Source organism: Danio aesculapii, chromosome 14 (genome assembly GCF_903798145.1).
Source record: "Danio aesculapii chromosome 14, fDanAes4.1, whole genome shotgun sequence".
Classification (NCBI taxonomy): Eukaryota; Metazoa; Chordata; class Actinopteri; order Cypriniformes; family Danionidae; genus Danio; species Danio aesculapii.
Window position 1 is genome coordinate 6,911,232 of NC_079448.1, and position 13,103 is coordinate 6,924,334.

At 35.3% G+C, this 13,103-nt stretch overlaps 1 protein-coding gene across 1 annotated transcript; it reads left to right on the forward strand.

Moving 5' to 3' along the window:
* Window positions 1-5,308: 5,308 nt before the first annotated feature.
* Window positions 5,309-8,491, forward strand: lbx2 (ladybird homeobox 2). Its single transcript, XM_056472135.1, has 2 exons — window positions 5,309-6,061; window positions 7,392-8,491. The coding sequence occupies exons 1-2, from the start codon at window positions 5,734-5,736 to the stop codon at window positions 7,835-7,837; spliced, it is 774 nt and encodes a 257-aa protein (XP_056328110.1). The 5' UTR covers window positions 5,309-5,733; the 3' UTR covers window positions 7,838-8,491.
* Window positions 8,492-13,103: the final 4,612 nt, after the last annotated feature.

The following is a 13,103-nucleotide window of genomic DNA, read 5'->3' on the forward strand; positions in this document are numbered from 1 at the left end:
CGCTTTGCTGATCTATCCAAATAACCGTGTTTATCAGTGCGGACGAATCCATTTCCTCCTGTTCACACCTTTCCTGCTCTTTTTTCGGAACTTGCGGCGAAAAGCTCCATAATCCCCTGCAGGAGTCGTGCCCCTCACGGCCCTTTTATGATCTCGTGCCGACCCCAGTGGCGCGCTGGCAGGGTGCAACACAACTCTGGTGGGGTCCGAGCCTTTGATCCGCGCGTCCGTTTGTCCGGGCTCGGGGGCTGTTGGGGAGGGTGCGTTAGCTTTGGGGAGCCGAGGCATTTGTCATCCACAGAAAGAGAAAACATCAACAGGTACTAAATACTGCTGAACATGACACCATCAAAAGCAACATGGGATGTAAAACAGCAGGCGACTCTGATTATATTGTTTTAGAGAGAGAGAGAGAGGCGTCTCGGTAATAATGAGAGCTTTTTGGACACGTTCAACCAGCGCGCGCCCGCGCAATTAACCTGTGACCGTCAAAAGTGCACGCGCCTCACTATAATGGATTTCCGATTTTGCTGCTTCTTAATTGACTTGAGCTTGTCAAATTGGAAGAAACGCTCATCGATAAGACATTATTAAACACAATTAACACTCATGACCACATCGATTAGCTCATTATAGTCCTGCGCGTCAACAAATTGTCTTTAGTTTAAATTAAATAAACCAAAATAAATACTAAATTTAAAAAATCTCAATTAAATAATAAGCGTAATTTATGCTGCACTATGGTATATATATATATATATATATATATATATATATATATATATATATATATATATATATATATATATATATATATATATATATATATATAGACGTAAACGTAATTTAAGAGATTCTTTTTCATTTAGTATTTATTTTGGTTTATATAAATGTGTAAATTTAAATATATATGTTTTAATTGTTTTTTATTAACAGTAATTTAGTAGCCCTGTTAAATAATAATAATAACAGTAACAATAATTATAGCTGCACTTTTTAATATATTTGTATGTCAAATATTAACACATATCATATGCATATAAACTCTAATGTGCTTCGCTTATAAATACTATTGTGCTTGTGATCATCAAATTATAGGCCAAAAAAATTGCTAGTGTGAGTTTGATTTATTGTGTGTTTTGTAGAAAAGCACTCAAACATATAGATGTTTTACAGTTCAGATACCTATAACAAAGGAACGTGTCAGTCACACTGTGTGGATTTACAGCTTCACTGCCACTATTTTTACCTCTTAATTCTGGATCGTAATTTCAAATTCAATCATTCTAAAATATTTCTAAATGAAATCTTACCTATTTATAGGTTCGTTAGCAGTGTTCGTGGGACCAAACTGCGTCAAGACAGTATTTTAGAATAGAAAAGGAAGAAAAAATGCACCGAGTCAGAGTAACACCTCACTACACAACACCCCATAGGTTCATCACAGTCAAATGTCACCGCTTGGCTCCACGTTAATGCGTATGTCCCCGTATCATGTTTATATAGTAGTTAGTACAGCTGTTTGGGTGAGAGAGAGAGAGAGAGAGAGAGAGAGAGAGAGAGAGAGAGAGAGAGAGAGAGAGAGAGAGCAATGCTAGCAGAAACTAGTCTGTGTTAATGTTCAGTGCAGATAAAACATCTGATGTGTTTTCTGAAAAATACACATTCAATATCAGTCAGCGACTCAGCTTTTATTTCTATTCACCTGCCATGAAATCTGAACGTTTGCGTCAAGGATTGAAATCGAATCAGACAGTTCATTGTTTTATTAATTCTTTAATTGGTTTGGATTAAGGAATTTAATCAATTACAAAATAAGAGAAAACAATGTAAAAAAAAGGACGCGTTTGCAAATTAATATTATTTTAGTTTATTTAATCGCGTATTCAGCTAATTTTGCAACACGGTAGCTTTTTTTGTTTGTAATTGATCAAACTAATTGTGCTACAAACTTAAAATTAAAATAAAATGGTAACAAATATTACTACACATCAAGCAGCATAATTTTCAATTACAGAAAAGTGGCAGCAATGCTATAATTTCTTTAGTAAGAATTATTTGCAAATTTCAAGATTTATTTATATTTGTGAAATCCATTTAATATTTTTGCGCGTAAATAAATAATTCTGAAAGAGAAACAAGTTTATACAACAAACTAGATTTTTTTAAGATAGTTAAATATTATTATATAATGCAAACTATTCAATTATATATTTCAGTTTTGTTTTATGTTGCTCTATATGGTTGCATTGAGAAAACAATTCAATATGCACAGTAGCTATATCCTCATAAATATTTGGAGCAGCCCGATCACTGCCACCTCCATCTGCGTATCTGCTGAGGGAAGTGACGCAGACACGGGCTGGGCGAAAATAAAACGCCTGCTCCCCCTAAAGCCTTGATGATTGATGATGTCAGGTGTTCTGTTTCTAATTAACGTTTAAATTAGGCCAAAGAAAAGCTTTCGAATTAGCGCTGCTCCGCTTGAGACCGTCAGGATCCTCTCCGAGCGGTTTGGAGAAGAGAGATGGCGGGGATTATCTTTAGAACTAATAATGCTCGCGCATTTGAGAGAAATGTAACACCATGTTCAGCTTCGGTTTCTCTACCCGCCCTCTGTGGGGTAATGCGAATGTGCTATTGTTGGCGCTGAAGGGCATCATTCTCCCTATCAGAAATCCTATCTATCCACATTACATTAATAGCCGTGTATCATTTAATAGGTTTAGCAGCTTTGCTCTGACCCGACATTCCGGGGTGACCAATTCGTTAAGGACATTTGAAGCCGACCAGACTGATAATAGTTATTATTATTGCTAACTCTTTGCAATAAGGCTGTATTAGTTAATGTTAAAGCATTTACTAACATACAATGAACAGTACATTTATTACAGTATTTGTTAATTCATGTTAACACACGGTGCATTAACTAATGTTAACAAGCATGACTTTGGATGTTAATAATGCATTAGTAAATGCTGAAATATGATTAATAATACTGTACAAGTGTTGTTCTTTATTAGTTCTTGTTATTAAATACGTTAACTAATGAAATCTTATTGTAAAGTGTGACCTTATTATTATTATGATTATTAATATTATTATTATTATTATTATTATTATTATTATTATTATTATTAGTGTAATCACTTGCTCATTTTAACTAAATAAAGTATTCTTAGCCTATTTGATTTTATTTACACGAATGTCAATTGTTTTTTCGATTACACTTTAAATTAAAAATAATTAAAATATATAAAAATAATAATCAAAAATAAAATGTCGTTTGATGATTATAATTATATATGTATCAGGCTGGTAGAAACATGACGTAAATGGAGTTTCAAAAGGTGTATTTCTTTTGTGTGTCTTGTGAAAATGTAACAAAACAATGCGCATTGCTGAAACGCGTAAACTCATTAGCATGTTTTGTGCAGTCTGGTTAGTTACATTTGTTCAATGCATTGGTGTTCATTTGCCATAAAATATTCTATTGAGTTTGGCCCCGTGTCGCCCACGTCGACCGCTTTGGACCCGCACTAATAGAATGTCGTGCTGTTTTTACTGCTCGTGAGCTGTTTGGCTCGTTTCAGTCCCTGTACGGATGTCACCATATGGTGCTCTTGGCACGGACAATGCGATATTTCTGCGAACTGGCCATACATCGCAAACGACTCGTGTAAGAGAGACATCTATCACCCTAATCGATTATTGAAACCCTGTTAAATATTGTCAGATGTCAACGTCGCCGCTTGCTTTATTACCAAGTGTTTTATATTTATGGGGAGACCACCAAAATGTTCACCAGGCCTTAGCAAAGGATTGAGCGAAGACGTTGCAATTCTGTTTCATTATTTTATAGGCCTATATCTGTTTACTATTTAGCAACTCAGTCATGAAGTGCTAAACCATTTTATTCATTTTACAAGTAATACAAATTTACAATTTAAAACAATTGGGAGCACATTAAAATAAAACAACTGTTGAGATTATTAAGGCCTATATAAAGAAAAAAATATGTTGATGGTTAAAAAGCAAGGTGAATCGAGGTAAAGAAAACATCTCGTAGCCTATTATAGATGCACAAAGAAATCACGACGTGTTGTGTAAGAATTTTTTAAGAAATAGATATGCTTTTGTTAAATATATTCTTCTGGTTAGGTCTCATTACATCAGCCGTTGCTTTCATATATTCGGTGCTTTCTAAAGAAAGAACACGATGTATTCTTACCTGCATATTCTTGCCCACGAGTCTCACGAGCATCATTTGGGATTCTCTCCGACGCGCATTGTGTCAGAACAGCACTGCTGGAAGTATATGCTGCTTTTTCTTCTTCATCCACGGGCATTTTCACAATTCGTAGAATGTAATTGTCCAATAGAATTATATATATATATATATATATATATATATATATATATATATATATATATATATATATATATATATATATATATATGTATATATATGTGTGTGTGTTCTCAATTCAAAACTGTTCCTAAAATCGTATGAAAATGAAGAATTCCTGTCAAAAAAATATATATAACAATAATAATCTTTAAAAATGGGATAGTGCCCTTGTTACATAAAAATGCCCTGAAGAGACTCCTTAAAAATGGCTATAAAAATGTAGGTGCTTTGTCAAGATCAGCATTAAAATGTATGGGGAAATTGGTGTAAAAAGGAATATACACATGTATGTAAATATACATAACGTATTTAATTTTGCATAATATTATTGTTGTCTAAAGAATTGCTGCGGCTTTCTCAGTAGAAATAATTTGTATTGTGCTGAAACAATCACCAGCCTTGCGTTATGATGACAGCAGAGACACGAGGTGTGAGACAATTACGCTGTCATAGCAGCCTCCAAAAGTGCAATAATCACACCCTGCAACATTACAGTAATTAGCAAGTTGTTGCCATTAGGGCAACTTTTGAATATATTATTACAGAAATATTGCATTTTTGAACGTCATCAATGAATATTGATTTTTTATAGACATTTCGATAATGTTTTCATACATTTTTCATCAATCATCATCATCATATTATTATTATTATTATTATTATTATTATTATTATTATTATTATTATTAGTATTAGTATCATCGTTGTTGTTTTGAAATTGAGTTGTTGTTTTGAAATGTATTTGTATTAATTAACATACTGGTTTACTGAACGCTGTGTTGGTGTTAATGAGCACACACTCTCCCTTTTCAGGGTGGTATACGGGTGGAGCACGTGGTTTTCCCTAAGTGGGAGTGGGATGCATCAACAGATGCATAAACATCCCCAACCATCTCCCCTCTCTTTAAACTTCAGGGGGAAACTCCTCCTATTCTCGGTCCAATTCATTATTATGGTCTGGCCCTTTAAGACGACGGAGCAGCGGGTCAGCAAGTAGTGTAGTGTTTCTCTAATTGAACTTCACAAAAGCAATCAACAAGAACTCGTTAGCGGTTGCTTGCTGTTTTGAGGCTCCTTGAGACACGGCTACACACGGTGAAGATCTTCATGGAGCAGCTCAGAGAACACCGCGTATGAGGACTAAAGTTTGGGTGCCTTCCTGCATGTGACGCCTGAAGCATGGTGCTTTTGGAGAGCCACTTCAGAGTGAGGAACAACAACGATTTTTTGTAAAGAAAGGAACAGACAAGGCTTTTGTATGTATAAACAAGTTTGAGCGAGCTATAGGTGACTTCTATTTGAAATAGTTTCTTGGGACTGAGATGACCTCCAGCTCTAAAGACATGAAAGCAGGATCCGTTTTGCAGTCCAGCGGCGAGGAGAGGCGGCGGGGTCCCTTGGACCAACTCCCACCCCCGGCCAACTCCAACAAGCCTCTCACCCCGTTCAGCATTGAGGATATCTTAAACAAACCCTCCGTCAAGAAGTCCGTCGGTAGTTTATGCCCTCCGCGGGTGCTAGAGAAAGTGACCGGCTCGAGCGCGTCTCGGAACGGGATCAGCGCTCCGTCCTCGCCGTTGTGCGCGCTGGAGGAGCTGGCGAGCAAAACCTTTAAGGGTCTGGAAGTCAGCGTTATACAAGCAGCAGAAGGTAAAAAGTTCATAATTATTAACGAATTGTCGCACTAGTTTTCAATGCACATATGGATATTCAGTGACGCTTTTGGGATATGCTAGCTATCATTTTATGAATGCATGTTTTACACGAAATCGATTATATAAAATAGTCTATGTACAACACATACAAATGTAGATGTACTATTTACTACTTGTTAGTCAAAAGTACCATATTTATTTTGTTTTTAGGTTCAAAAATGATAACCTTAGCCTATTTATCCGCATTCTTTGTTATACATATCTCTGAGCCGAATTTCAATAGCGGTTCGTGGAGTGTGATTGTCACTATTTCAGGAATTTCACCCACCGCCCTCAAAATCAAAACTTCTTACATTGTCAACCAAAAGACCCCTCTTACAATAAAGAATAATTTTATTGAGTTGTTTTTTTCTTTAAAAAATGTTTTGTCTTGTTTATACCAGTAGCTAAATTACCCTTTTCTACAAAACTAAGATCTTTTTATTTCCAAAAACATTCTAAAACATTAATGTTCAAAAAATGTAGCTGAACATGATAAAAATCGACTTGCATTTACGAGGATGTTAAAGTGATGGAAATCATTCATGTTCGCTTCGACATATTTACTGAAAACAGTTCTAGAGCATGACGTTCGTGTTGACATTGCAGAACTGTCTGTCTCTGTGGGTCACACTAACAGTTAAGGTCGTCGGTAATACGATTGAGGCCAGTCCTGTGGCGTGATAGGCTGCTTGATTAACACATCAAATATTTCAAATTTACTTGGCAATCAATAATTCAGATGTTTTGGAAAGTTTCTCCCCCTTTTTCAAGAACAGCTGTTATGCAGCTGGAATGAACAACTGCGGCCTATCACATAACACAACAGTGTGTACACTCTTAAAAATAAAAGTTCTAATTTGAACCAAACTGGATTTTGCAGCTTGATTACACAAAGAAAATCCCCCAAAATTACATCTAACAGTTTGCTTTGTTGGTGTGCAAATTATAGAAACCAAACACTAATTTAAAGAAGTTATTATTAAAGACTTTTAGGTCTCCAGAGCACCACATAGCAACTCAAGAAACATGTACATCCAAAAATAGGACCACAGAGAAACTTTGAAATAACCTTCATAAAAATTGCTTCACAGTTCAAATAAGCAAAAATAGGAAATCCGTACAAGTTGTTTTACTTAATATAAATCAGTATATTGCTTGAGAATGACTTACCAACTTATTTGAAATTGTGAGCTAGATCTCTCACACACACACACACACTGCCTGCATGCATTATTTCTGTCATGAGTTCCTGGAAATCAACTCTCTTTTCTTTCCATTTTAAGGTCGTGAACACATCAACGCCTTCGGCCAAAGACAGGCATCCAAAAAACGACGGAAGTCCCGCACAGCCTTCACCAACCACCAAATCTACGAGCTGGAAAAGCGCTTTTTGTACCAGAAATACCTGTCACCGGCTGACAGAGACCAGATCGCACAGCAGCTGGGTCTGACCAATGCCCAGGTCATCACCTGGTTCCAGAACCGACGGGCCAAGCTCAAGAGAGACCTGGAGGAGATGAAGGCGGACGTAGAGTCTCTCAAGAAAATCCCACCACAGGCATTGCAGAAACTGGTGTCCATGGAAGACATGGAAGACGCTCACGGTGGCTCGGGGCCCATTTCTCCCAGTCTTTCCCCAAGAGCCTTTCCACAGTCCCCGTCCTCGTCCAGAGGCCAAACCACAGACGAGTTCTCAGAGGAGGACGAGGAAATCGAGGTGGACGATTAAACACAGGCCCTTGTTTTCAAAGAAGGGCATTTTTCACAACTTTTTGCACGGAAGAACTTGAAATGCAAGGAACGTTTTCTGTCTCCCTCATTTTTAATTTATTGAAAGGACCTCCACGTTCTGACGTGCAGATCGAAGACACGGTTTTAAGGAATACGCTTTCATAAGAAACACTTAGAGATAAATGGTACAGTATCAAGACTGCAAAAAGTGTATGTACATTTTAAGCTTTATTTCTCCATTTCTTTTTGCAAAGGAAACGTGTGCAATTGTTTACACCATTTATGACACACCTTTATGACCGCTGTAGAAACTCTTATGCCAAAAGTGATTTTCAATTCAGTTCTCAGCTGAGTAGAATTATATATTTATAAATAATTTCAGAACACAAGAAGTCCTCAGAAACTTTTTCAGTCTTGGTTCTGCACTGTAATTTCCCAAAGTTTTACATGATGTATCCCAGTTCCTGACACAATTCCTACAGGCATTATTTACAAATTATTAAAAAAAGATGTATGTCCAAAACAATGCAAGGGCAAGGTTGTGTATATATAACAAGTTATGATGCATCTAACTCGTTAAATTTATTGTAACATTCTATTTAATCCTCATTTATGTAAATAAAGGGTATATGTAATTTCACAATGTTGCTTAACCTTGAGTCAGTATTTAATCATGCACTGTATATGCTGAGCCAAATTATAAAGTAATATTTCTCCCATGAACACACTTTTCTTTATTCTCCATCTTTATGCTACAATTTTAAAATGTCTCTCTCGTTTTAACAAATTTGTAATTCCTTTAATTAAATTATTAACTGTAGTTTTGTAGCACCTAAAATTTAAGGCAGCAATTAAATTTAAGTTTACCCTTTCAGATGCATTTTACAGTATAATTAAGCACAAGTACTTTTTTTAAAATACTTTATGCAAATTGTTTTATGGCACACTCTCGCGGAGTTAAACAGCTGAGAGAGGCAGAACACTTTTACACATCGCTTCATTGTGTGCTTTAGGAGTGTTTGTGTGTGTGTTAAGTGCTTGAAGCTTAATTAGGACAACTGAACAAGGTTTCCCCCTCTCACATTGTCACGAGGACAACATAAAGCTTGCGCCATATGGTTTATGAATCTTCTCTAACACAAACTAGTCAACGTGATTGATTAGGTTAACCCGCCTTTGAGCGCGCATTAACAGTTTCGCTCGGTCGAGCCCAAATAATACCTCACATCTGTGCCCGTGTGTTCAAAAAACGCCCATGAATAGCGTGTTATTTGCATGCGGTTCCTAATGAATAAATCTCAAAAGGAACCCGATGGAAATGGGGAGGTTTGTTGCTTCTTGGCTCTGCCGGATTTCTTTCGGCCCATTTGTGTCAGTTGTGAGCAGACCGGGGCAGCGGTTTTGGGGCAGCGAGAAGATGGGGGTACAATTGGCCTAATCGCTCGGAATAGTTGGGGTTGAAAAGTCAAGTAGATTTTTATGAGCGCATTGTGGAAAGAGTCGCCGGAGAGCCGCAGTTCTCAGAGCTGTCGAGGCAGACGCACATTCTCCTGCTGTTTTCTGTTCAGATTGAAGTCTGCACAATAGATCCAAAATGCTTTGGGCTCCTACTGAGAATCGAGATGATTGGAATTCGAAGGTATATGAATATTAATGCGTTCGATTGAAAGCCACGATTTCACAGTGTGAGGCTGGCCAACTAGATGGCAGATAATATTTGCATTTTTGAATGTAATTTCTGGGAAAAAAAAAACAAAAACAAAACAACGATAGTCTGTAAATTAAAGCAGGTAAAATTACTCGATTTGTAAGGCTCAGGGTGCCCGCGAGGTAAATTCCTTTAGGCCTTTAAAAGTCTTAAATTCAATTAAATATTGTGTTGTAAGTCTTAAATCATTTTAAACGGTTCTTAATTTCCCTATGTCCAAGTAAATCCCAATCAGGTCCACACAATCATCAATAGTCCATCTCAAAACTTTTTTTTAATATATTTGTTTTTATTGCAAAGAGATACACAACAGCTGTTAGGCATTGTTTTAGCAAATTATCCTGCTTAAATTGCCTAAGCAGGGAAAGAAAACTAAAGTAACACATCCCTTTTCATGATCTTCCATTACTACACAATCTATTTACAGAAGTAACCCATTAGAAAAAAATCATTAATGTTTAGCCCCGTTTAAGTCTAAAATTTAATTCATAATGGCTCTAAAATGGTCTTAAATTTGACCTGAAGGCTATTTACACGGAGAGACAAATTATTGTTTTAATTAAATATTACATTAAACTCAATTCTTGGTGTAACAGGGACTAACCCAACTGCTGGGTTAATTTAATTTATAGGGCCAAATTTAACCCAGTTTTTGTGTTGGTCCATATTTTTCTTATTTTAAGCTTAAATACCCAGCATTTCTTAGAGTGCGTGCATGCATGCAGACTAAAGCCTTATTACATGAAATGACTAATTATATGAAATAACCCAGCTTTTTGTAAAGGAAATTGAGAATAATAATTCATATTATTTATTCTCAATTTCCTTTAAAAATGCTGAGTTATTTCATATAATTACTGTTGGAATGAACACATCATTAAATAAGCTGTTTGTTGTCCATATTTGACCCACATTTTGGTTTAAAATAACCTATAGTGTTTTTGTGGTGTTCTTTTTATTTTTACATTTGCATGGCAGCTACGATATGAAAAACGAGTCAGAAATATCACAAATCAAACGAAATAACGCTTTAGTCTATTTGCCTCCAAAAATATATTGATCTCCATATCATCTTGGACTACGCAGTTTTAACATAAAAATCTAAGCTTTCCCCCTTTTGTATTATTTTTTAACAATTAAACAAACATTTATATCATTATTAGCGAATTTATGAAATCTTAAACATCGTATATTTTAAAACAGGCCTTGTATATTTTAACCTTAATATAGATAGGCCTAATATACATTATATTGGCCTATAATTAGGCTACATCAATAGCCTACATATCTGTTTTATTTAAAATATTTAAGTATTAATTTATTTTACAGTTATTTAAGATTACTGAAATATTTATTGCAAACCAAGTGGAGCAGAGTTGTGCTTTAGTGTTGGCCTCACAGGTGATTTAACGCAGTATATAGCCTATGAAATAGCCTATCAGGCCCGTAGCCAGGGGGGTTCGGGTGGTTTGAAAGACCCACTCCTCAATGACAAAGGTCCAGAATTTGTCCCATACATGAGCTCATTTTGCCCTATTTTGACTGCTACACTATCATAAATTGTGAAAATAACCCATTAAGAAAGGCTATAAGACCAAGTTGAATCATTTGTTGACTGTCACATCAGTGTGACTTCAGCTAATCAGTTTTGGCCAATGAAAACTATTGTTTTCCATGAGTCCAACATCCAGCTGAGCAAGAAAACGTACAATCTGATGTAAGTGAAGTCTTCTTTTACTACTGTATTGTTTTTAAATAGAGGAAACATTTTACAAGTAACTTTTATTCTAAATCTCGGAACTTTTTCTTAAAACAAAAATTACCTATAACATGTGTGAAGCACCAAAAGTGGCCAAAATTAAAATTAAATTGAATACTAATTTGTCAAGTGTTATCTATAGATTTTCAATTAAATGTACTTTTTGCAAGAGATGCAAGACAAATCACGAAGCTCTTTTATTATTATTATTATTATTATTATTATGTTTATTTTTTTATTTAAATAGCCAAATTCTGACCGAGGAAAATTAAATGTGCTGGTCAGTTTGTAATTTGCCTAATAAATGACAATAGGTTTTTGTTTTTAATAGTTTTTAATTTAAAACTTTAACAGATTCCTATTTTCCCCCTAACGATACATGATGTAATAAATTTGTATTTTAAAAATAAGTTTCTTTATTCTAAATCGAAATGTTTTCGTACATTAAAAGTCATTATGATGACTACCCCACAAGGTAATCCAGCTAAAAAATAATGCTTAAAATATTACTAAAATGCAGTTCTTAAATTCCATAAATAAATAGAAAATAAGGCGAATAACTGCAAAAAGGCCCACATTTTGAGAAAAAAAAAGAAACACCCATTCACCAGGCTGTCTATGGGCCTGAGGTAGCCTAATAAAATAAAACTAGCATAATAAACACAAACGGTTTACCAATAAACATTTTTCATATTTGATATTTCTAATTGTTTTGAAGCCAGCTGTAAACGTATACTGAAAATAGTGTTGCATGCAAAACTGTTGCAAACAATTTATTTGTGTTGAATTTAAACAAGTAAATTAAATTTAACAATGTTCAACTTAATTTGTTTGTTTAAATTCAGCCCAAATAAATTGTTTACAACCACTTAACGTAAAAAAAAATGAGTAAATCCAAGGAATCATCTTTGAATAATTTTTTCAGTATACTGTTAAAATGACGGGGTTAGTCTTAAGAGAATACAATAAGATACAATGTAGTCTATTTAGTTTCAAACTAACTAACTAAATAATAAAGCAGATACATTCTATTAAAATGTATCTATTTTATAAAACCTGTATTTTCTGAAGATTATTCTGCCTGACCAACATAACATCTGATAATCTGTTGATGTTTGAGTGGCAGATTTTTGTTTTCCTGTTCGCGAAACCTTTAGCGCCTAATTACAGTCGTTAGCCTACAGTTACTGTCCCCTCTTGTGACGCTTGCATTTTTGGGGTTGACACAAGTATGTTTTCCACTAGTACGGCGGCTAGTACTTGACATTCTGGCTGAGGTTTACATTACATCTTCAGGGCACTTCACCCGAGCTGAAAATGCCTTGAGATGATGTTAACGGAGTCATTGTGAGGTGACTGACGTCGAGCAGCAGTGTTAGTGAAGCTCTCCTGAAGACCAACACCGCACCCTAGCGGTTCACTTCAAAATACATCTGTTTATATCAGCTTTGGTTAAGTTTTTTACAGTGTCCTTTTTTACTTAGTAGATTTAACTACGGAGTTTGTATACTTAATGGTTTGGAATAGGATGAGGGTTATGTTTACACGTATTTATACATAACTGTGTTTTTACGACTGTAAATACAAGGGACTTTTGTGTAACAAGGACACTTTTTATGCAATTTTTGCTCGCCCTTTATTATGTACTTACACTGATATTAATTTTTGGTACAATGCATTTATTTTGTACACACACATTATTGAAAAATACCTGTATGCATTTAACAAATTACGTTTGCTGCTTATACTTATTTAAAATGAGTTGAAACAACACAATTCTTAAGTGTTTTGGGGACA